General features: G+C 43.0%; 1 protein-coding gene across 1 annotated transcript; it reads left to right on the plus strand.

Annotated features, from left to right (window-relative positions):
* Positions 1-1,675: 1,675 nt before the first annotated feature.
* On the plus strand, positions 1,676-20,331 carry LOC101148827 (putative inactive cathepsin L-like protein CTSL3P). The gene is given in 7 exon segments (XM_063697069.1): positions 1,676-1,801; positions 2,114-2,236; positions 2,337-2,397; positions 2,400-2,482; positions 2,688-2,879; positions 14,580-14,675; positions 20,173-20,331. Coding segments are annotated over 7 exon segments (840 nt in total).
* Positions 20,332-21,295: the final 964 nt, after the last annotated feature.

The following is a 21,295-nucleotide window of genomic DNA, read 5'->3' on the forward strand; positions in this document are numbered from 1 at the left end:
GGAGCTTCATTAATTATTGACGACTGATTCATTCACTTACTTAATGAAAGACTTGAAGGAAGGAAGAATCCCCGAATGGAGGAGACTAGAAAGGACGCACGACAAACGCCCGCGGTCTCTGGAGACCCAGCCAGTCCCTTCCCTCCCCAGGGTCTGGCCTTGACCATTGCATGGCGTGTTTTGGGGGTGCCTTTCTGTACCAGATTCTACTAAAGCTCAGCTGCACACACCCTTAAGTGGGAGAGAAGGCTTCTGCTCGCGGGCCCTGCATTCTTCCACCCGGCCCCACCTTTCTGTGGACTAAACAGGAACCACTGGACTAGAGTAAATCTCAGCCCTGCAGGAGATTTTAGTAAAGAACTAGGACTAAAGAAAAGCAGGGTTGGGCTGGTAATCCACACAGGGCTAGCTTTAAATTTCTTTTCATGAATCACTCTCCCAGCGCATTAAGTCGGGTGCTTTGTTGATCCAGACCCTAGAGGGAGACTTCCGACCCTCCACTCGGCAGCCCCTGGATGGCGCCGCTCCACCTCCCCGCCCCCAACTCCTGCCTCGGGTCCTCTAGGCAGGCGCGCCGCGTCCTGCGACAGGTTGGAACTGAGCTGCATGGTGCTGCGTCCCAGTGCCCTGAGGCTACGCCCAGAGGCGGCGCAGCCAATCACAGTGCGGGCAGGCGGTGGGGACAGAGCCGCCTGGGTGGCATCCTGGTGGGGGACTTTAAAGGTCAAACTGGCAACCTTGAGGCGGCCGCAGAGGACTGAAGACCCCTGGACCCTGCACTTGCCGACTGTGCCTGTACAGACGGGACAGGGGCCACCCCGGTGCCCGGCGAGTACCTCCGCTCTGTGAGTGGGGGCATTTCTAGGGTGCTGAGCTATGGTATTCCTAAGGCTGGTTGGGCAGGACAGGGAAGCTCGACCCCTGCAAGTCAGGTGGAGATGCCCCTTGCTCCTTGCACCACCGCACATGCCCCGTGGCCACAGTGAGCCTGAGCAGAGGGTGGGGGCAAGCAGCATGAGACCTGGCCTGGGAGCTCAGCCAGGAGCCCTGGTTTTGGAGAGGCAGATGAGGTGTTGGCAGCACTGGCGACATGTAGGGCTGCGGGAGCAGTGTGTGCTCTCCTTCCCACTGTCTCCTGGGAAGGCATTCCAGAAAGGTTTCCTGCAAGAAGGGGAGATTGGAAAACATAGCTCACCTCCTGCTGTGTATTAGCCAAAAACAAGGTGTGAAGTGACCTCCCAATTACTGGGGATCCCTTTGTCCCTACTTGGGATTAGAAGTCTCCATTGGTGAGGTTTTGCCTGGATGGCCTCAGTACAATTGGTACAAAACCTAGATCAGTTGGTTTCCTAGCTGTTGCCTTAACCTTCTCACACACGAGGTACCTTCATATTTTTCATAACCTAAATTATCATCGCATAAACTGTTTCAGCTCCTACAGCTCTGGACAGGCTGCTTTTCATTTTGGTGGGTCCATCCAATACCTCCACTTGCCCTGTTTTCCTCCAACCAGATCCTTGGCCTCTTTCACAGTCCTTAGGTAAATGCATGGGAAAATAATTTAAATATTTTTATTCTACTATGGTGGCCAAAGTTTCTCAGGGAGCAGTAAGATGGCTTTTTAGGATTGGTCTAATCAGATCCTCATTTCTTTTCCCTTCCTAGGTTTTGAAACATGAATCCTTCACTCCTCCTTGCTGTCTTTTGCCTGAGATTAGCCTCAGCTAGTCTAATACTTTATCACAGTTTAGACGCACAGTGGAACCAGTGGAAGGCAAAGCACAAGAGATTATATGGCATGGTTGGTGGCACCTGAAATGGTCCAGAGGGATTCCTGGGAGAATGGTCCTTGGTGTTTGGAGATTATAGCCAAAGAGTAGCTACTAGAGGCCAGCTCTTACCAATAACCTAATGCAATAACCTAATGGCACCAATTATGAGTACGATATGGGCATACGCTCCTGCTGTTTCTTGACTTGGAGAACATCTCCCAGAGGCGTCAAGCCTTCTCTGGCCATGGTTTCTTTTTCACTTTTGTCTGCAGATTCACTCGGTGAGCATGGGTTGGGTTTTAGTTAGAAATAAAGAGCATCAATTACATATTTGCCTCTAGAATGAAGAAGGATGGAGGAGAGCAGTGTGGGAGAAGAACACGAAGATGATTGAGCAGCACAATCAGGAATACAGGGAAGGGAAACACAGCTTCACAACAGCCATGAACGCCTTTGGAGACATGGTGAGTGTGCTGTGGACTGCCGAGCTCTGTGCTTCCTCTCGTCGGTTCTTTACTAAAGTAATCTCTTGCTTTTCAACATTTTATTTCCTTTTCCTTGAAGACCAGTGAAGAATTCAGGCAGGTGGTGAATGGCTTTCAAAACCATAAGCCCAGGAAGGGAAAGTGCTCCAGGAACCTCTGCTTCATGACATCCCCAAATCTGTGGATTGGAGAGAGAAAGGCTACGTGACTCCTGTGAAGGATCAGGTAAGATAGTGTCAGATTCAGACCTTCCATCTCCCCAGGAAAGCCAAGAGGTGATCGACCTCTTTGCTTTAGTGGCATGTAGAACAACTTGCAGTTCATAGTATTCAGATAGATGAGCTGTTGTCAAAGTTTTGCTATTTGCTTTGTGAATGACAGCTTTTTTATTCTTTTATCAGGGTAAGTGTGCATCTTCTTATGCTTTTAGTGCAGCTGGGGCTCTGTAAGGACAGATGTTAGGAAAACTGTGAAACTAGTTTCACTGAGTGTGCAGACCTGGTGGACTGCTCTAGGCTTCAAGGCAATGTTGGCTGGATTTTTGGAGAATCATTATTTTGCTTCCAGTATGTTGCCGACAATGGAGGCCTGGACTCTGAGGAATCCTTTCCATATGAAGAAAACATAAGTGGAGCTCTTTATCTTGCTGTCATTCCAGCTCTGCTTTTGGAAAGTGGAACGCTTTCAGAGGTAACACACAGTTTTTTCAGAACTCACATTTTAGATGGTAGAATCTATATCTGCAAACTGTCAGTGCTGTCATTATAAATTATTAGCATTTGCACAGTTCTATGATTATGTAGTTAACATACAGCTGTTCTTGCTATATGTTAGCAAGAACATATAACATAGAGAATATCCAAACATAGTAACATTGAGAATATACAAACTATTTTACATATAATACACATTTCTCCACTGTGAAAAATTTCTTGTGGATAGTAAGCCTAAGGGTCTAGCTAATGTTTAGTTTCAAGTCAACAAATAGCATTTCATTTCCTGGGAAATCCTAAGTTGCAAACTGCTGAGCGTTGTGGTTCTAACTCATGTTGTCCAGGAGGAGGATGGTGGTAATCAAGTCTCTTCCCCCTTTACTTTTAAAAGGAAAAAGCCTGTAGGTACAATCCCAAGTATTCTGCTACTAATAACACTGGGTACATGCAAATACTCCCTGTGGAAGAGAAGGCCCTAATGAAGGCTGTGGCAACTGTGGGGCGCATCTCTGCTGTTGTTTATGGACTTCTTGATTCCTTCTGGTCCTATAAAAAAAGAAGGTAAGAGTTTTTCTTTGTAGACATTGAGGAAGAAAAATTGAAAACCACCATGATACACAAGCAGGATGGACTATTTGGTACAAAAAATTCAATGTAAATATTTGGGTTCATAGATTTCACATAGTTTATTTTATACATGTAATCTATCTTTCTTTCTTTCTTTCTTTCTTTCTTTCTTTCTTTCTTTCTTTCTTTCTTTCTTTCTTTCTTCCTTTCTTTCTTTTTTGAGATGAAGTCTCGCTCTTGTCTCCCAGGCTGGAGTGCAATGGCGCAATCTCAGCTCACTGCAACCTCCGCCTCCTGGGTTCAAGCAATTCTCCTGCCTCAGCCTCCTGAGTAGCTGGGATTACAGGCCCCTGCCACCAAGCCCAGCTAATTTTTGTGTTTTTAGTAGAGATGGGGTTTCACCATATTAGCCAGGCTGGTCTTGAACTCCCTACCTCAGGTGATCTGCCCGCCTCAGCCTCCCAAAGTGCTGGGATTATAGGCATGAGCCACCACACCCGGCCTACATGCAATATTTCTACCTGATGTTTCCATACAATGCATAACTATTTATTTATTTATTTATTATTTTTTGAGACGGAATCTTGCTCTGTCGCCCAGGCTGGAGTGCAACGGCATGATGTCAGCTCACTGCAACCTCCATCTCCTGGGTTCAAGTGATTCTCCTGTCTCAGCCTCCCAAGTAGCTGAAATCACAGGTGCACACCACCACACCTGGCTAATTTTTGTATTTTTAGTAGACATGGGGTTTTGCCATGTTGGCCAGGCTGGTCTCGAACTCCTGACCTCAGGTGATCCTCCTGCCTCGGCCTCCCAAAGTGCTTGGATTACAGGTGTGAGCCAGTGCGCCGAGCCATAAATAACAATTCATAAAGCGTTATGAAGTATTTATATTCATGGGCACATAACTCCATGAATGCAAGTAATTCATAACGCTTTATGAATTGTTATTTATTATATAGCTTAATTTACTTAAGTTCTCTCCAATTGTTGGATATTTCAAATTGTTCCAAAGATTTTTTTACCTCTGTTACTAAATCTGAAAAGAGCCCTTGATTCAAAGATTTCAGTGTTCTGTACCTTAGACATACTAGAGTGAAGTAACAAGCTTTCCAAGAGTGGTCTTTTATGCTTCTGGGCAAGTTTTTACAAAAGGATTTATGCTCATTTGTATTTCTGCTAGCTTTAGATGGGAGCCTAAATCCCTAGCCTTGGTAACAATAGGTCTTCTTGTTAGGCCTGATCTGGAATGTGTGCCATTTCATTGAATTTAGAGCTGCCTCCCTCCCTGTGGGTGACAGGGTGGGTTACTCTTGGGTGTCCCCTGGCGCCTCTCACCCCAGCATTCCTTTCACTCTCACAGGCATTTATTATGATCCAACCTGCAAAGGAGGATATGTGAGTCAGGGTGCTCTTGTGGTCGGCTATGGCTTTGAAGAAGAGGACTACTACAGCAAGAGCTATTGGCTGGTGAAGAACAGGTATAAATTGTCACAAAAAAAAAAACCCTACATTTGAAACACAAAAGGGAATTCTTGTTTGCAGTCAGCATTTGGATACAGTTCCACAAACCCTTAAGCACATTTCTGAAATCCCAGAAGTCTTTATCCTACTTAGGTTGAACACAGGATATGAATGTTTGAGTATAACATCAAGATGCTGTCACAAGTTGCATTAGTGTAATATTTGTACCACCACATTTCTAAATTCTGAGCATTTTCTTAATTCCGAAGCACATCTAGCTGGAAAGACATCCTATCCTTTCCTGCTTCTGATTTTGCAGCTCTTTGAAAGGCCTGGGATGGAAGTTATGTGCAGTTTAGACTCAATAATTCATAAAGGATGAACAGAAACACCTGCCTTTCTTGATTCTCTCCGTTAAGCCTATGGCCTCCAGCACAGTGTTTAAGTTGAGTGATCCTGTTAATAAACCAATGTTGGCCCAGTGCGGTGGCTCACGCCTGTAATCCCAGCACTTTGGGAGGCCGAGGCAGGCGGATCACCTGAGGTCAGGAGTTCGAGACCAGCCTGGCCAACATGGCGAAACCCCGTCTCTACTAAAAATACAAAACTTAGCCAGGCGTGGTAGCATGCACCTGTAATCCCAGCTACTCAGGAGTCTGAGACAGGAGAATCACTTGAACCTAGGAGGCGGAGGTTGCAGTGAGCCGAGATCGTGCCACTGTACTCCAGCTTGGATGACAGAGCGAGACTCCATCTCAAAACAAAAAAAAAATTATAATTAATATATTTAAAGACTTTTTTCATGTTTATCCTTAAGTCTTTATTGGGCATCTCCTATGAGATGGTGCTGTGCTGGCCTTGAGGACATACAAATGAAGCATATACTCACGGCTCCTTCCTCTGGCGCTCCTATTCCCACATAAACAAGCAAATCAAAGCCTGGCACCAACCCACGGGCAAGTGCAGCACTGCGGAGGCTCTAAAGGGAGCCAGGGACAGTCAGGGCACACACTAGGAAGGTGCTTCCCTCTAGGGGCCAGGGCCGGCCTAAGCAAGTAGCATCTGATCTCGATTTCAATTGTTCATAGCTGTCATATCTTGGATAGGGCATGAGGGGGCAGTTTCTCTTTGTACTGTATTATTTCAATTTTTAAGTAATAAGCACTCACTATTTTCATGAGATAACAGATTCAGAAAGTAGGCAGTTCAAGAAAAAAGTTAAAGAATTGATAAAGGAGAAGAAGGAGGAAGAAGAGGGGGAGAAACAGACGGTCCTCAGATAACTTGATAAAGGCCATTCTCCCATTTGGGGACTGATGTTCCTGAGATCTGTGCGGATGCTGCTCAGCAGGTCCATCACACAGCACAGGCGTGAGGAAGCACCACTGCCCAGCTGGACTCCAACATGTTCCACGCTCGTCTCAGTCACACAGAACCTCGCTGAGGATGGTGGCTGTTGCCTCCAACTTACCGTTCCCAGACAAGAAAAACAGGGAGAGGGCTTTGCTAAGGGCTAAAGGAGGGATGGACAATGAGGAGATAAACCAGGGACATTGTTCTAATGAGACTGCTTTAGTAAGGACGCAGAGTGACTCTGCTCAGAACTCCACTCCCTTCAGCTGCCCCACTCCCCACAACCACGCCCAATCCCCTCATCCCAACCCAGGGCAGTATGTTGAGCACTTAACAGAAATGCGCTTTCCCTGGCGCTTTATAGTCTTTCCTCTTCAGTCACATTCAAGAGCAGCACAAATTGTGAATCACCCAGCACTCAGGGGAGTCCAATATAGGTAAAAAATAAGAGCAAATACTTGGCTTTGGGTCCACAATTCTGAAAAAAAATTCTAGCAGCGACTTCCTGTTTCCATTACAGCATGAAAGGAGTTTGGAAGTTGTAACCATCTACTAACAAATAAAAACCTGAATAAATTTTAAAATCAACAACTCTTCTTAGATCCCTAAGACAAGCGAAGTCATGAAGCAAACCACTGCCCTAATAACTGGGGAGAGAAAGGAATGCTGAGAATCACAACTCACTGGAGCACAGACCATGGCCAGAGGCCTCTGCAGGGACAAGTGCCTAGTAAGGAAAACCAAGCTGTAACTGACAAATTGCCAGAGGCAGGGTGTGGAGAAGTCTAAGCATTAAAACTCAGCCCTGGGTTCGGTCCTGGCTTCGGTCCTGGCTTTGATCCTGGGGGTGCCCTCAGATTGCATAGCTTAAGTAGCTCCGCAAGGCTCTCAAAGTGAAAATCTGAGAATTCCCTTATGATTCCTGCAGGGGAAGGAAAAAGTAACAATTTTGGAACCCGCCAGAGCTTTCTGTTCTTCTTAACAAGGCCTACACTCAAGAGACACTGTTTTACCAAACTCTAACCTATTTGGGTTTTATCAAAGCTTAACCGACCTGAGAGATGGAAATACCCAACTCCAGCCTGCTTTAGCCTTCCAGGTGGAGAAGGGCAGGACCCAACATCAGCCCACTTGGGCCACCCTGTTCTATCGAAGCAGGGAAAAACTGAGAGGCACTTGTGAATTCCATAGCGCAAGGACACAGACTTGTTAAAAAACTGCAACTCACAGGACTAAGGAGTGCTTCTCCTCCCTCTAAACCACATCACCGCTTTCCCGAAGGGTCATTTATCAGAGCTTCTTTCACTGTACATCAAGTTCCTCTTTCAAAAGAAAATTACAAGGCATTCTAAAAGGCCAAAAGTGAGACAGGAAAATAGGGTCTGCAGGCAGAAAACATAAGGCCGATTCACACTTCAGCTATGACAGGAAATATCCTCTCCATAGGGTATAGGCCAAGTAAATGACTTTGTAACTTTACTTCATCCTCTCCACTTACATAGGGCATATGCCAAGTAACCAAAGAATCCTCTAGAGGGTATTTAAACTCCCCAAAATCTGTAACAGGGCCTTTGAGCCCCTATGCCCAGGCCTGCTCTCACACTGTGGAGTGTACTATCATTTTCAATAAAACCCTTCATTCCTTCCTTGCTTCATTTGTGCATTTTGTCCAATTCTTTGTTGAACACACCAAGAACCTGGACACCCTCCACCATTAACAAAAGCACAACTTGAAGAGACAGAACAAGGCTAAGAACAAGAATCAGATATGTCATGGGTGTCAGAATGATCAGACCAGGAACTTAAAATAGCTATGATTACTATGCTAAGGGTTAACGGAAAAAATAACAACTTGAGAACACATGGAGAATGTAAAAGAGAGATGAAAATTCTAAGAAAGAATGAAAAAGAAATGGCCTTCCAAGTTGTAGGGTAAAGTTGTTCTCTGAAGCTGCCTTATCTGCCTAAATTCTGGACCTACCAAAGAGGAAAATAATTACCTCTGTTTCCCTCTCTGAGCTTTCATTAACTGAGCTCACATAAGAGGAAAGAAACTGAAGTCTGTCGACAAACCTGGACGGAGTTTTGTCACAAACCACTGTCTGCCCTGCGGGCCCAAAAGATTTTGTCCCAGACCACTGTATGTTCTTCAATCCCATCGAACTCTCCCTAGCCGTCATTTATTGCCCCTCAGCCGAATTCCTCTTCTGCCCCCTCCCATAACCTGTTTTTCCAGGATCCAAGCCCTGACTTTGTCTGTAACCTGGTGCGAGTATATAAGCTTCAGCATCCCACTGGGGAGTTGGATCTTCATTCTGAAGTCTCCATGTATACATGTTTAACGAATTTGAATGCCTTTTCTCTAATTAATCTGCCTTGTGTGAGTTGACTTTTTAGTGAAGCTTTGGAGGGTGAAGGAAAAGCCTTCCCTTTACTCCTACACTGGTATTATTCATCTTAAAGATGTTTTGGAAGATTAGTGTGCCCCGGTATCACTGAAACACCCTTGTTGGGATAATATTGTAAGATATGTCACTGAAGATTTTAGATAGAATGGTCAGGAAACACAAGAAAGTAACAGGGCATGTGACAAGTGGAGGGGGGGCAGGGCGGGGCTAGTCACCTGAAGTCTTAAAGCAGAGATGGACAGATTAGGGACACAGGGCCATAAACATGACCTGGAGCCATGTCAACACGCTGCCTGTGGTGAGCACTCTTCTATGCTTTGATGTAGGATTAAGGAACTTCTATACTTCTATGCTCTTCTCAGCCAAACCAGTTCCCATGATCATTGCTTACTCTCTTGTTTCTGTGTGTTGAGCTCTATATATGTGGGGACACACTGAAATAGGTCAATGGTGGGCATAATTTCTGGCTAAAATGTAAGCTTGCCAACCGGTGGCCCATCTGGGAAACTTTTGTTCTTCCCCTTCTTCTCTTGCATATTCTCAGAAACATAATAAGCGCATCAAAAATCACTTTCTTGGACTGACCATTGTTGTGACGCCCTGGTAAACTGTGCGTAGAACAGTCATGAGTGAACATTTGCCCTCAAACTCCAGTCTCTATGTCCTCACCTGTTCATAATTTGATGAAAAAGCCATTGATTTGTTATACAAATGCAGACTCCATAAATGTTTACCAGATAGAACAATTAACCCACCAGCTCTCTGGTTTATAACCAGTAATGTCTCCCATTCCCTCCACCTTGTCCAAGAGCACTAAGCCTGCCACTGAGGTGGCTTGGTTTCCTCCATTAGTGCTTCCAATGAGTAACTTGCTCGTGGCTGTTTTCAAGGATTCTTAGAGGACCTTACCCTTCATCCTTCCAGCAGTTTTATCTGTTGCTTCTCAATAATTTTTTAGTTAAAAAAACAAATACAACAAGTAATCATTATTCAAAACAAAAATATAGATAAATAAGAAAAACGGGGAGAAAACCCCCAAAGACTCACCCAAAATCTCAGTGTACCTGTTTTTGGCCACCTGAAACCAGTGGTCAACTGGGAACACACTGCTCACTTACGTGTCAAGCATCGCATTTGCCTTGTCGTGTATTATGGCATTTGATCATCAGAATAACCCTCATCCCCATTTTACAGATGAGTACAGTGAGGTGAGAGAGGTTACGGAGCTTGCCCAAGGGCACAGGGCTAGTCAGTGAGGAAGCCAGGATTTGGTCTCAGGAGGTGGAACTCCAACAAAAGGGGAAGCAGTGCTGCAGGGGTGTATGGGACCCTGGTACTGAGGGCTGACAGTCATTAGGAGAATTGCAGGAGGACCACAGGGAACAGTTTATGCTAAACCTGACCTTCTCCACAGTTCACAGGAGCAGCAACCAAGACACCACACCCCTCCCAAGGCCCCAGTCAGGAGGTCATTCCCCAACACACAGTTCCAACTCTCACCTCCTGCTTCCATTCAAAACTTCCTCAAAAGCGCTTTCTGTTTTCTGTGACTCTCCATTGAGTTTTACCCAATGAATGAGAGCCCCTTTAAATGATTAGGCCCAGAAAGGCATTTAAAACTTAATAGCAGTCATGTCCCTCTCCCCTTGAGCCAAATAATTATCTCTGGAAGACACTTGCTCTGCAGGCTCTAGATTAACTGATGCCAAGTAGCCATAAAATGCCACACGCTCTATAGTTCCACAATGTGTAGCCAGTCACTAACCAACATTACTTCTGTAAACCAATGAGAATTCCTGACGAACAACTTTTGTAATTGCTCCCTCTCCTGATTAAACCTTTTGTTTTTCTTTAAAAACTTAGACCTCCCTTTTGTTCCCTTGAGCACTCCCCAAAGAAACTTGGAAGTGTGTCCCTGGCTGGAGTCCTCAACCTTTCTTTAACTAGATTCTGGCTTTTTGATTATTTCAGATTGGTAGGAACCACCACCTGCCCCTTTCTCTAGCAGAAGATTTCCCCACATCTGAGTTATTTCACGTGGAGCAGGTGCTGGAGCAGGTGGGGTGGAAGGGAGAGGAGAGTATCAGATTCTGACCCCTGCCCTATGCCTGCAGACCTGTGATGTATATAATGCAAGGGGAGTCATGCATTTTTTAAAATCTTTTTTGTGTTCTCTTTACAGGGACCTTTCCCCTCTATAGCAAGGGGTATTGTTGTCTCACAGACTATGGATTTTAACAACGGGAATGCAGAGAAAAAAAAAGAATCGGTGTTCAGCATTAGACCTCCCAAACAGAATTTCTGACTTAACAATGGTCCAGTAAGTGAAGATTGAAAAGAGAGGAAAAGGTTTTCTAAATTGCAGGACCCAATCTAAAAAGCTACTGTATGAACCTAGAGCAGTGGTCCCCAACCTTTTTGGCACCAGGGACTGGTTTTGTGGAAGACATTTTTTCCACAGACTGGGGGGATGGTTTCAGGATGAAACTGTTCCACCTCAGATCATCAGGCATTACTGAGATTCTCCTAAGGAGCACAAAACCTAGATCCCTCCAATGCACAGTTCACAATAGGGTTCATGCTCCTATGAGAATCTAATGCTGCAGCTGCTATGACAGGAGGTGGAGCTAAGGCGGTCCTGCTTGCTTGTCTGCCATTCACCTCCTGCTGCATGGCCCAGTTCCTAACAGACCATGGAACAGTACAGGTCCACAGCCCACGGGCTGGGGACGTTTGACCTAGAGGACAATGTCATCAAGGAATTAATTGTCATTGACTTGGTGGAGTTGGAGGAAGAAAGAAGTGTCTTCCACCATCACCTGTAAAATGGGGCATAAAAGAGCCCTCATCTCCTAGGCCAGTGGTTCTCAAAGGTGGTTCTCTGACCAGTAGCACCTGCACTATTTGGGAACTTGTTAGAAAAGCAAATTATGGAACCCTGTCTCAGACCTACTGAGTGAAAAACTCACAGAATGGGCCCTGCGATCTGAGTTTTCAGGAGCCTCTGTGTGATTCTGATGCATGCTGAAGTTTGAGAACCACTGCCGTAGGTTTGTTGTAAAGATGACATGAAGAGCACATGTGAAATGCTCAAAACAGTGCCTGTACCTAGGAGTTATTTAGCTATTCCTATCATCACCATCATCACCATCATGGCAGAGAACTTTTCTAGTAATGCTTTAATTTCCAGGAGTTGCAGGAACTCACAAAGGGAGATGCCCTTCCTCTGCAGCAACCCCCAAGGCAGGTGCATCTGCAAGCTGAGCCTCTCACAGCACAGAAGCTTCGGTCTTCACCACTCACCAAACTGACACAGAGACCAATTTTCACCTAATGTGTATTTTTTTAAAAAATACAGTCATTTGTCACTTAACAACAGGGAAATGTTCTGAGAAATGCATCATCAGGCCATCTCACTGTTGTGTGACTATCATAGAGTGAACTTACACACATCTAGATGGTAAAGCCTTCTACACATCCACACTAGGTGGTAGAGCCTTCTACACATTCAGGCTAGATGGTAGGCCACAAGCCTGTACAGCATGTGACTGTACTGAAAACTGTAGGCAATTGCAACACAATACTGTGCATTTATGTTTTTAGACATACATAGACATAGAAAAGGTACAATAAAACACAGTCTAAAAGATAAACAACGATGTACCTGTATTGGGCACTTGCCATGAATGGAACTTGCAGGACTGGAAGTTGCCTTGGGTAAGTCAGTGAGTGAGTGACTTTGAAGTAAATGTGCAGGCCTAGGACATTACTGTACATTAATGTAGACTATATACTGTATACCTAGGTGCCGTGACCAGCTTGGCTGGGGGACCTTAACCCGGTGGCGCTAGAGGAATTAAAGACACACACACAGAAATAGAGAGGTGTGAAGTGGGAAATCAGGGGTCTCACAGCCTTCAGAGCTGAGAGCCCCGAACAGAGATTGACCCACGTATTTATTAACAGTAAGCCAGTCATTAGCATTGTTTCTACAGACATTAAATTAACTAAAAGTATCCCTTATGGGAAACGAAGGGATGGGCCGAATTAAAGGAATCGATTGGGCTAGTTAACTGCCGCAGGAGCGTGTCCTTAACGCACAGATCGCTCATGCTATCGTTTGTAGCTTAAGAATGCCTTTAAGCAGTTTTCCACCCCGGGCGGGCCAGGTGTTCCTTGCCCTCATTCCGGTAAACCCACAACCTTCCAGTGTGGGCGTTATGGCCATCATGAACATGTCACAGTGCTACAGAGATTTTGTTTATGGCCAGATTTTGGGGGGCCTGCTCTCAACACTTAGGCTACACTTAAATTATAAAAAATATTTTTGGTCAGACATGGTGGCTCATGCCTGTAATCCCAGCACTTTGGGAGGCCAAGTCGGGCGGATTGCCTGAGGTCAGAAGTTTGTGACCAGTCTGGCCAACGTGGTGAAACTCTGTCTCTACTGAAAATACAAAAAAAATTAGCTGGGCGTGGTGGCATGCCTTTGTAATCCCAGCTACTCGGGAGGCTGAGACACAGGAATTGCTTGAACCAGGTTGGTGGAGGTTGCAGTGAGCTGAGATTGCACCACTGCACTCCAGCCTGGGTGACAGAGTGAGACTGCATCTCAAATTAAAAAAAAATTTTTTTTTCTTTAATAATAAATTAATCTTAACTTTCTGTCACTTTTTTCTATTATCTACTTCTAAATTTTTAAAAGTTTTTGACTCTTGTAATAACATTTAACTTAATATGCAAAGACACTGCACAGACATACAAAAATTGTTCTCTTTATATTCTTATTCTATTATAGTTTTTCTATTGTTACAATTTTTAATTTTTATTTCTACTTTTTAAATTTTTTTTAAAAACTGAGACACAAATGCACATTAGCCTGGGCCTATACAGGGTTAGGGTCATCACTATTACCATCTTCTACCTGCACATCGTACTGAACTGGAAGGGCTTCAAGGGCAGTAACACACAGGGAGCTGCCATAAACAAAATCTCTGCAGCACTGTGACATGTTCATGATGGCCATAACGCCCACACTGGAAGGTTGTGGGTTTACCGGAATGAGGGCAAGGAACACAGGAAAAAACATTATTTATGCTTTGTTTCTAATTTGTTATTTTGATTGAGATGGATGAGATAGTGGAAAATAATATTTTACTGTCATCTCTCCTGTGATAATAATGCCTTCTTCTGGAATCCCTCCTGAAGGAACCGCCTCAGGTGGTTTTATATCTAAAATTTTCTTTTTACAGGCAGGAGTACACCCTAAAGTAAGAATAAAAAGTCTAGTATAGTAAATACATAATCCAACAGCATAGTTGTGCATTATCATTATCAAGTATTATATAGTATACGCAATTGTATGTGCTAGACTTTTATATGACTGGCAGCACAGTAGGTTTGTTACACCAGCATCACCACAAATATGTAAGCAGCACTAAACGTTTCCACAGATATGATGCCAGTAGGTGATAGGCAGTTTTTAGCTTCGTTATAATCTTATGTGACCACCATTGGCCATGGTATATGTGGTCTGTCCTTGACTGACATGTCATTATGCGGTGCATGCCTGTATATAGCATTCTTTTGTTGAGATATACTTTGCATAACATAGAACTCATCATCTCAAAATATTTGGTGGTTTTTAATGTATTCATTATCTTATTCAACTATTACCACTATCTAACACCAGAACATTTTCATCACCCCAAAAATAAGTCCTGTATTTATTAATCAGTGTCTTAGTCTGTTTTCTGTTGCTTACAGCAGAATGTCTAACACTGGGTCATTCCTAACGAAACAAAATTTATTTCTTACAGCTCTGGAGACTGGAAAGTCCAAGGTCACAGAGGTGCATCTGGTGAGAGCCTTCTTGCTAGTGGGGAATCTCAGCAGAGTCCTGAGGTGGTACAGGTCATCACATGGTGAAGGGGCTGAGTGTGCTAAGATGCTAGCTCAGGTCTTTCTCTTCTTATTAAAATACCAGTTTCATTCCCATGATAACCCATTAATCTATTAACCCATGAATGGATTAATCCATTCTTGAGGACAGAGCCCTCATGATCCTATCATCCCTTATATGGCCCATCTCTCAATGCTGCCATATGGGGGATTAAGTTTCAACAGGAATTTAGGAGAAAAAATTCAAACTATAGCCCACAGTTAGTTCCAATTCCCTCTACCTTCATTTGCATAATCCACTCTGCTTCTATAGATTTCTCTATTCTGGGCCTTTCATGTGAATGGAATCATAAAATATGTGATCTTTTGTGTCTGGCTGCTTTTATTTAGCATAACGTTTTCAGGGCTTGTTCATATTATAGCATGCATCAGTACTTCATTCCTTTTTATGACTGAAAATACTGCACAGCATGAATACACTGTATATATTCCATTGCATGAATATTAATCCATTCATCAATTGATGAACATTTGATTGCTTTCACTTTTCTGGCTATTATGAATAATGTGCTAGGAACACCTGTGCACACATTTTTGCATTAACATATGCTTATCCATTTCTTGGGTACAGTCACAGGAGGGGAATTGGTATGTCTGAACATTCATTTCTATTTTACTTCTTTGGCTTTTCTTTTGGATTGTAGAAGAAGTGAAAATTATTTATGCTTTGTTTCTAATTTGTTATTTTGATTGAGATGGATGAGATAGTGGAAAATAATATTTTACTGGAAATACTAAGTTTTGATAACCAAAATTACAGAATATTTGAAAGCTTCTATTTTAAAACCTTTCTACATTACAGTCCTGTCTGCATTAAAAGATTCAGTGGAAAAATGAGAAACCAATAGAAGCAACATCAGTATACTTTGATCCAATATACTACCCAACTTATATTGACTTTGGAATGTAGATAATTTCATCCTCATCTTTGGTAAGCATAAAATTTGGTGAATGACATACCCTACCATAAAATGTAAATAATTCCAGTAGCCTCATAAGGTTGTGTTAAGAATTAATTGAGATAATATGAGTATTAATATACCAGCCATTTCATAAATCCTCTCTCAGAAATGGACATATCCTTGAGAAATGACATTAAATCCAAAGGCACACAAATACTGCAATAAATGCTGTTGACGTTGAGATACTGTATATTGACCATGTTTATTGTTTGACCATTTCTTCTCATCTAGAATCCTACTGTAATGCACTGGAGAAGTGTTTAACTTGATTCAGGGAAACACCCTCAAACATCATAAACCAAAAGAGCTGATTCCTTCTCATTTGGGAAGGTACCCTGCCAGGTTTCTTCCATTTCTTAACTTCATTGTCCTCAAAAGCTTTCTCATCTGGGAATTCCATATGGAACCACGAATGGATTTGAAGTCTTGCAAGAAGGGTAATAGAATTGTCAAATATTCTCCCAATTCCACCAGAGAAGAGAGTGTAGGGGTGAGGCAGAGGGTCTTGATCAGTTTAGGCCTGATTCATTTGACACTGGCCTAGGAGACCAGGCTTTAAATGATTAAGCCTTGCCCTAACCTCCAGCCCTTAGCCAGAGCTGTGGAACTGGGTATTGACCCCATTTCCTCCTTTGCAGTCTCCACTCTGTTCCACCCAGGAATGGGGGATGAAATGTTGGGGTGAAAAGGGCAGGGAATTTGTGATCGTGGTAGCACCATGGCTGGATTCAGGCAACAGTGTTTTTTCATTCATTCATTCTGAAAAATTTTATTGAGTCTCTTTAAGTCAGGTCTTGTGCTGAGGAATCAATGATGAACCAACACTGAGACATTCCCTGTGCTGGAGAAGCCTGAATGTGTAGAAGTCTCCACCATCTAGATTTGTGTAAGTTCACTCTATGATAGTCACACAACAATGAGATGGCCTGATGATGCATTTCTCAAATTGGGCGGTAGGTGGGAATCAATTTCCCCTTTGAATGACGTATAAACTTTGCACCCCCTTTCCTCCCCATTGAACTAATGTTCTGGGCAGTTTTTTCATTTATGGGTCCCTGAGTAGTGAGGTTTCTCTGTAGCCATTCCATCCCCCTAGTAGAGGGAATCTGAGAAAGTGTGGCTACTTCCTCTTCTCCAGATTTCATAAGAAAAAAGAAGTCTTGAAAGGCTTTACATAAAAGTTCACACATTGTCTCAAAAGACATTTGACCAGGGCTACCTGGTTCCCTTTCATCATCGATGGAACGTGCCCCACTGACTCAGGGGTTTCTGTCCTAATCAGCAGGGCCCACCATCTGTCACCTGGCTCTGCTCTAGCTCACCCTGTGGTAACCTGGTATCTGGTCTCCATTTCCAAGGAGTCACATCACTGCACTGTGGAACTGCAGGCCCCAGCACAATGAGTCCTGATGCAGATCTCCAAATCAAGGGCTGATGTTCCCACTCAGGGAGAACAGGTCACCACAAGAATGGTGCAGCTCTTAGAAGTCTGTAGCTTTTGAAGTGTCAACTCAAACACTATCACCACTCTAGTGTTCTTTCTCAGGAAGCACAACATCCATGTTAACAGAATGAGTGAAGAATCCATCTTCTGTCTGCCATCAAAAGTTATAGCAAAATGTCTAGGATCATAAGTGGTATCAAGGAATATAAACTCTTCTGTTTTATTTATTCACTTGTATTTTTTGAGCTATGGTTTTGCTCTTTCATTCAAGCTGAAATGCAGTGGTGCAACCATGCCTCACCACAGCCTCAAACTCCTGGCCTCATGTGATCTTCCCGCCTTGGCCTCCCAAAGTGCTAGTATTACAGGAGTGAGCTACTGCAAAACTCTTCTATTTTAGATCTAATACTATACCATGGACATCTTTCTTTGTCAATACATTTAGAGTTTTCCATTGTTGACCCTATCATAATTCATTTAACAATCTACTTTTCTCTTCTTGATGAGTATTTCAACTTTTTTATGTTTCATTTACAAATAATACTGTACTTTATATCTTTGCATGTGTATCTTTATAGAGATGTGCAAATAGTATATAAAACTAATTTTTTGAAATACATCTACTTGCTGAAAAAATGTGATTTCATTGTGTGCTCCTACCTGTAGTGAATTAGCATGTGCATTTCTTCACAACTTACTAATTAACTCATTTTATAGGCAAAATGTGATGGAATTTGTTGCTGTAATTTCCATGTCCTCTGCAGGGAGAGTTCTAATTTCAACTTTATTATTATCATTAATTCAAGATATTATTTCTCAACAATGTTAATCATCATTGTGATCATTACCACAAATAATAGATGCTAGCAATAGTCAACCTGCATTAAGAAGCCACATCCCATGCACTTTCCACACAGACTTGATTTGATTCCATTCACTCCTCACAACAACCACGTGAAGAAAGAATCACGAAGCAATTGTATAATTGAAACACAAAAGGAAAGATACTTGTGTGCCCTTGGTCAAGTAATTTGAACAGTCTGTGCTTCTGATCTTCCCATAGAAAAATATAAATAATAATATATTCATTATCTACTACATGCGGATATGTCAGAAATTAAAGAACTGTATATCTGCAAGGCATTTTATGCCACCTATGCATTATTCATTGATTATATAGTGTGTCTCATGTTTCAGCGTGCTGGGAAGGATGGATTATAAGACAAAGACTGAGAAAATGCAGAATTTGGTGCAGGGTTTGATGGGGGCCAGCCCCTCCACACCTGTCTGTGGGTGTTTCTCATCAGGTGGGATGAGAGACTGAGAAAAGAAATAAGACACAGAGACAAAGTATAGAGAAAGAAAAGTGGGCCTGGGGGACCGGCGCTCAGCATATGGAGGACGCACGCCGGCACTGGTCTCTGAGTTCCCTCAGTATTTATTGATCACTATCTCTACCATCTCGGAGAGGGGGATGTGGCAGGACTATAGGGTAATGGTGGGGAGAGGGTCAGCAGGAAAACATGTGAGCAAAGATCTCTGTGTTACAAATAAGTCTAAGGAAAGGTGCTGTGCCTTGATGTGCACATAGGCCAGGTTTATGTTTGACTTTACACAGACATCTCGGTGCATTAAGGAGCAGTATTGCCGCCAGCATGTCTCACCTCCAGCCATAAGGCGGTTTTCTCCTATCTTAGTAAATAGAATGTACGATCGGGTTTTACACCGAGACATTCTGTTCCCAGGGACGAGCAGGACACAGATGCCTTCCTCTTATCTCAACTGCAAAGAGGCCTTCCTCTTTCACTAATCCTCCTCAGCACAGACCCTTTACGGGTGTCGGGCTGGGGGATGGTCAGGTCTTTCCCTTCCCACGAGGCCATATCTCAGGCTATCACATGGGGAGAAACCTTGGACAACACCTGGCTTTCCTGGGCAGAGGTCCCTGTGGTCTTCTGCAGTGTATTGTGTCCCTGGGTACTCACAATTAGAGAATGGCAATGACTTTTCCCAAGCATACTGCCTTCAAACACATTTTTAACAAAGCACATCCTGCAGAGCCCTAAATCCACTAAACCTTGAGTCAACACAGCACATGTCTCTGCAAGCACAAGGTTGGGGCTAGGGTTACAGATTAACAGCATCTCAAGGCAGAAGAATTTCTCTTAGCACAGAACAAAATGGAGTTTCTTATATCTACTTCTTTCTACATAGACAAAGTAACAGTCTGATCTCTTTCTTTTCCCAAAAGGGTTTCCAGTGGAAAAGACATCTTGTTTCCTAAACAACAATTGGCCACACACTGGAGACACATAACCTGCCTATGAACTGGAGAATCCTATTGAAATCTTAGAGGAAGTTTGAGATTTTCCTCAGATAGGTGTTTACTATTCAAGTTGGCACGAATAGGTTTTGTTAAAACCCATTTTCTTTCTATTCTGCCTCTATCTGGTACAAGATAGAACTGAAGAGGATATAAAGCAGCAAGTTGCAATTTGAAATCAAATGGCAACAATGGAAGAAAATGGTCTTGGTTCAACCCAATGCCCACCTGAAATCACTTTTATTAAGGACGACCAACTGGAACAAAATTGTATATTAGTCTTCTCATGATAATTTCAAGTGTGTTTTGATTTGAGAATTTCTTTATGAAAGTCTTCAAAAATCCCACCTCTTAATCCATGGAATTTTCCCTGGAGTCTGAAAATTCCCCAAATCTTTGGAGACTTGATGGTTATTCACTGGTCAAGGGCTCTATAAAAGTGTTCTGGGGAGCTTGACTCAGTGGTCAACAGAGGCCCTTCCAAATCTTCAGTCTGATTCTGGGATCCCCAAGGAGACCTGGAATCTTTCTCAACATCTTTTGATTGGAAAGAGCATGTGCTTCATCCTCTGTTGCAACAGAAATAGCCATTGTGAAGCTCTTTGGTGAGGTGAAATGAGTTTATTCAACCACGTGTGGGCTGGATAGGCTCAGATTTACAGGTATGTTTGAGCTCTGTTTCATACTCAAATGTACAGATCCAACAGATGACTGGATCAGTTGTACTCTTCATCTTCCTGGTATTCTGGGAAGCATCAAGTGCAGCGTCATCTTATTGAGGAGGCTCTGCAGATGCTAAGTGGTGGGGATGAGGATCACGATGAAGACAAATGGCCCCATGACATGAGGAATCATCTGGCTGGAGAGGCCCAGGTGTAGCAGTTATGGGACGTTACTTCACCAAACAGGTGATGTTTCACACCTCAGAGCAACACAGAACGTTTTGACTATCAGTGCCTAGTCACTATTTACAATCAGAGCCAAAAAGGCTTCTCTGAAGAGGAAGAAACTTTTGGAAAACATTGCCCCTGTAGGCAGACACTTCATGTAAGAGACACAGCTGCTTGCCTTCGTTGAGGCTGCTACCAAAACTGCTACCACAACTCCCACCCAGCTGGTAATCAAAGCAACAGAGAGATGGAGCCAGAGCCTGAATCAGATCATAAAACAACCAAACTCATTCACAAGAGTCTTAGCTCTTCAATGGTATTGTTCCCACCTCCTGCGGAAAGGTCTGGACATTTTAATATAAATTGGCTGTGGAGTTAACAAGAATGCAGGTTAGCTTTTCCTTGGTTAATATGACATTGCTGACATTTGACTACTTTTGACCTTCGAAATAGCCATTTCAAGTCAGTCAATGTAATACTAGGTTTAAGTTTCATTTTACTCCAAATGTATCTATATGCACATAGATAAATACTAAAATAAAGATAAGCAAATTCCTAACATTTGCTTCCTGGAAAACTCATCATTACTCTTTTATTACCTTCCATTTTCAGTCTAGGTGAGGAGAAAATAAACACTTTATGAGCTTTCTAAAAATTAAGATTCATTTTGAAATTTTAAAATTAACTTAACAAGAAACAAGAAAAAAATTAGTTAAAAATTAGAATTTTGTGCATAAGGGATTTTTTTTCTATAGAAGCCAAAATCTGACACTTACATATATTTCTCTGGACAACCAGACTCCACTGTTTCAGATCAGCATGTAGCTGGTGGCCAAATCTGCTCCATGGATAGGTGTACCATTGTGACCACTTTTTGGAATGTGATTTTTTTTTTTTTTCGGTAAGGCGTGTACCTTTCAGTTAGCAAGGGTACACTCACTGCCTCTCCAGAC

The sequence above is a fragment of the Gorilla gorilla genome, chromosome 13, assembly GCF_029281585.2.
Source record: "Gorilla gorilla gorilla isolate KB3781 chromosome 13, NHGRI_mGorGor1-v2.1_pri, whole genome shotgun sequence".
Taxonomy (NCBI): Eukaryota; Metazoa; Chordata; class Mammalia; order Primates; family Hominidae; genus Gorilla; species Gorilla gorilla.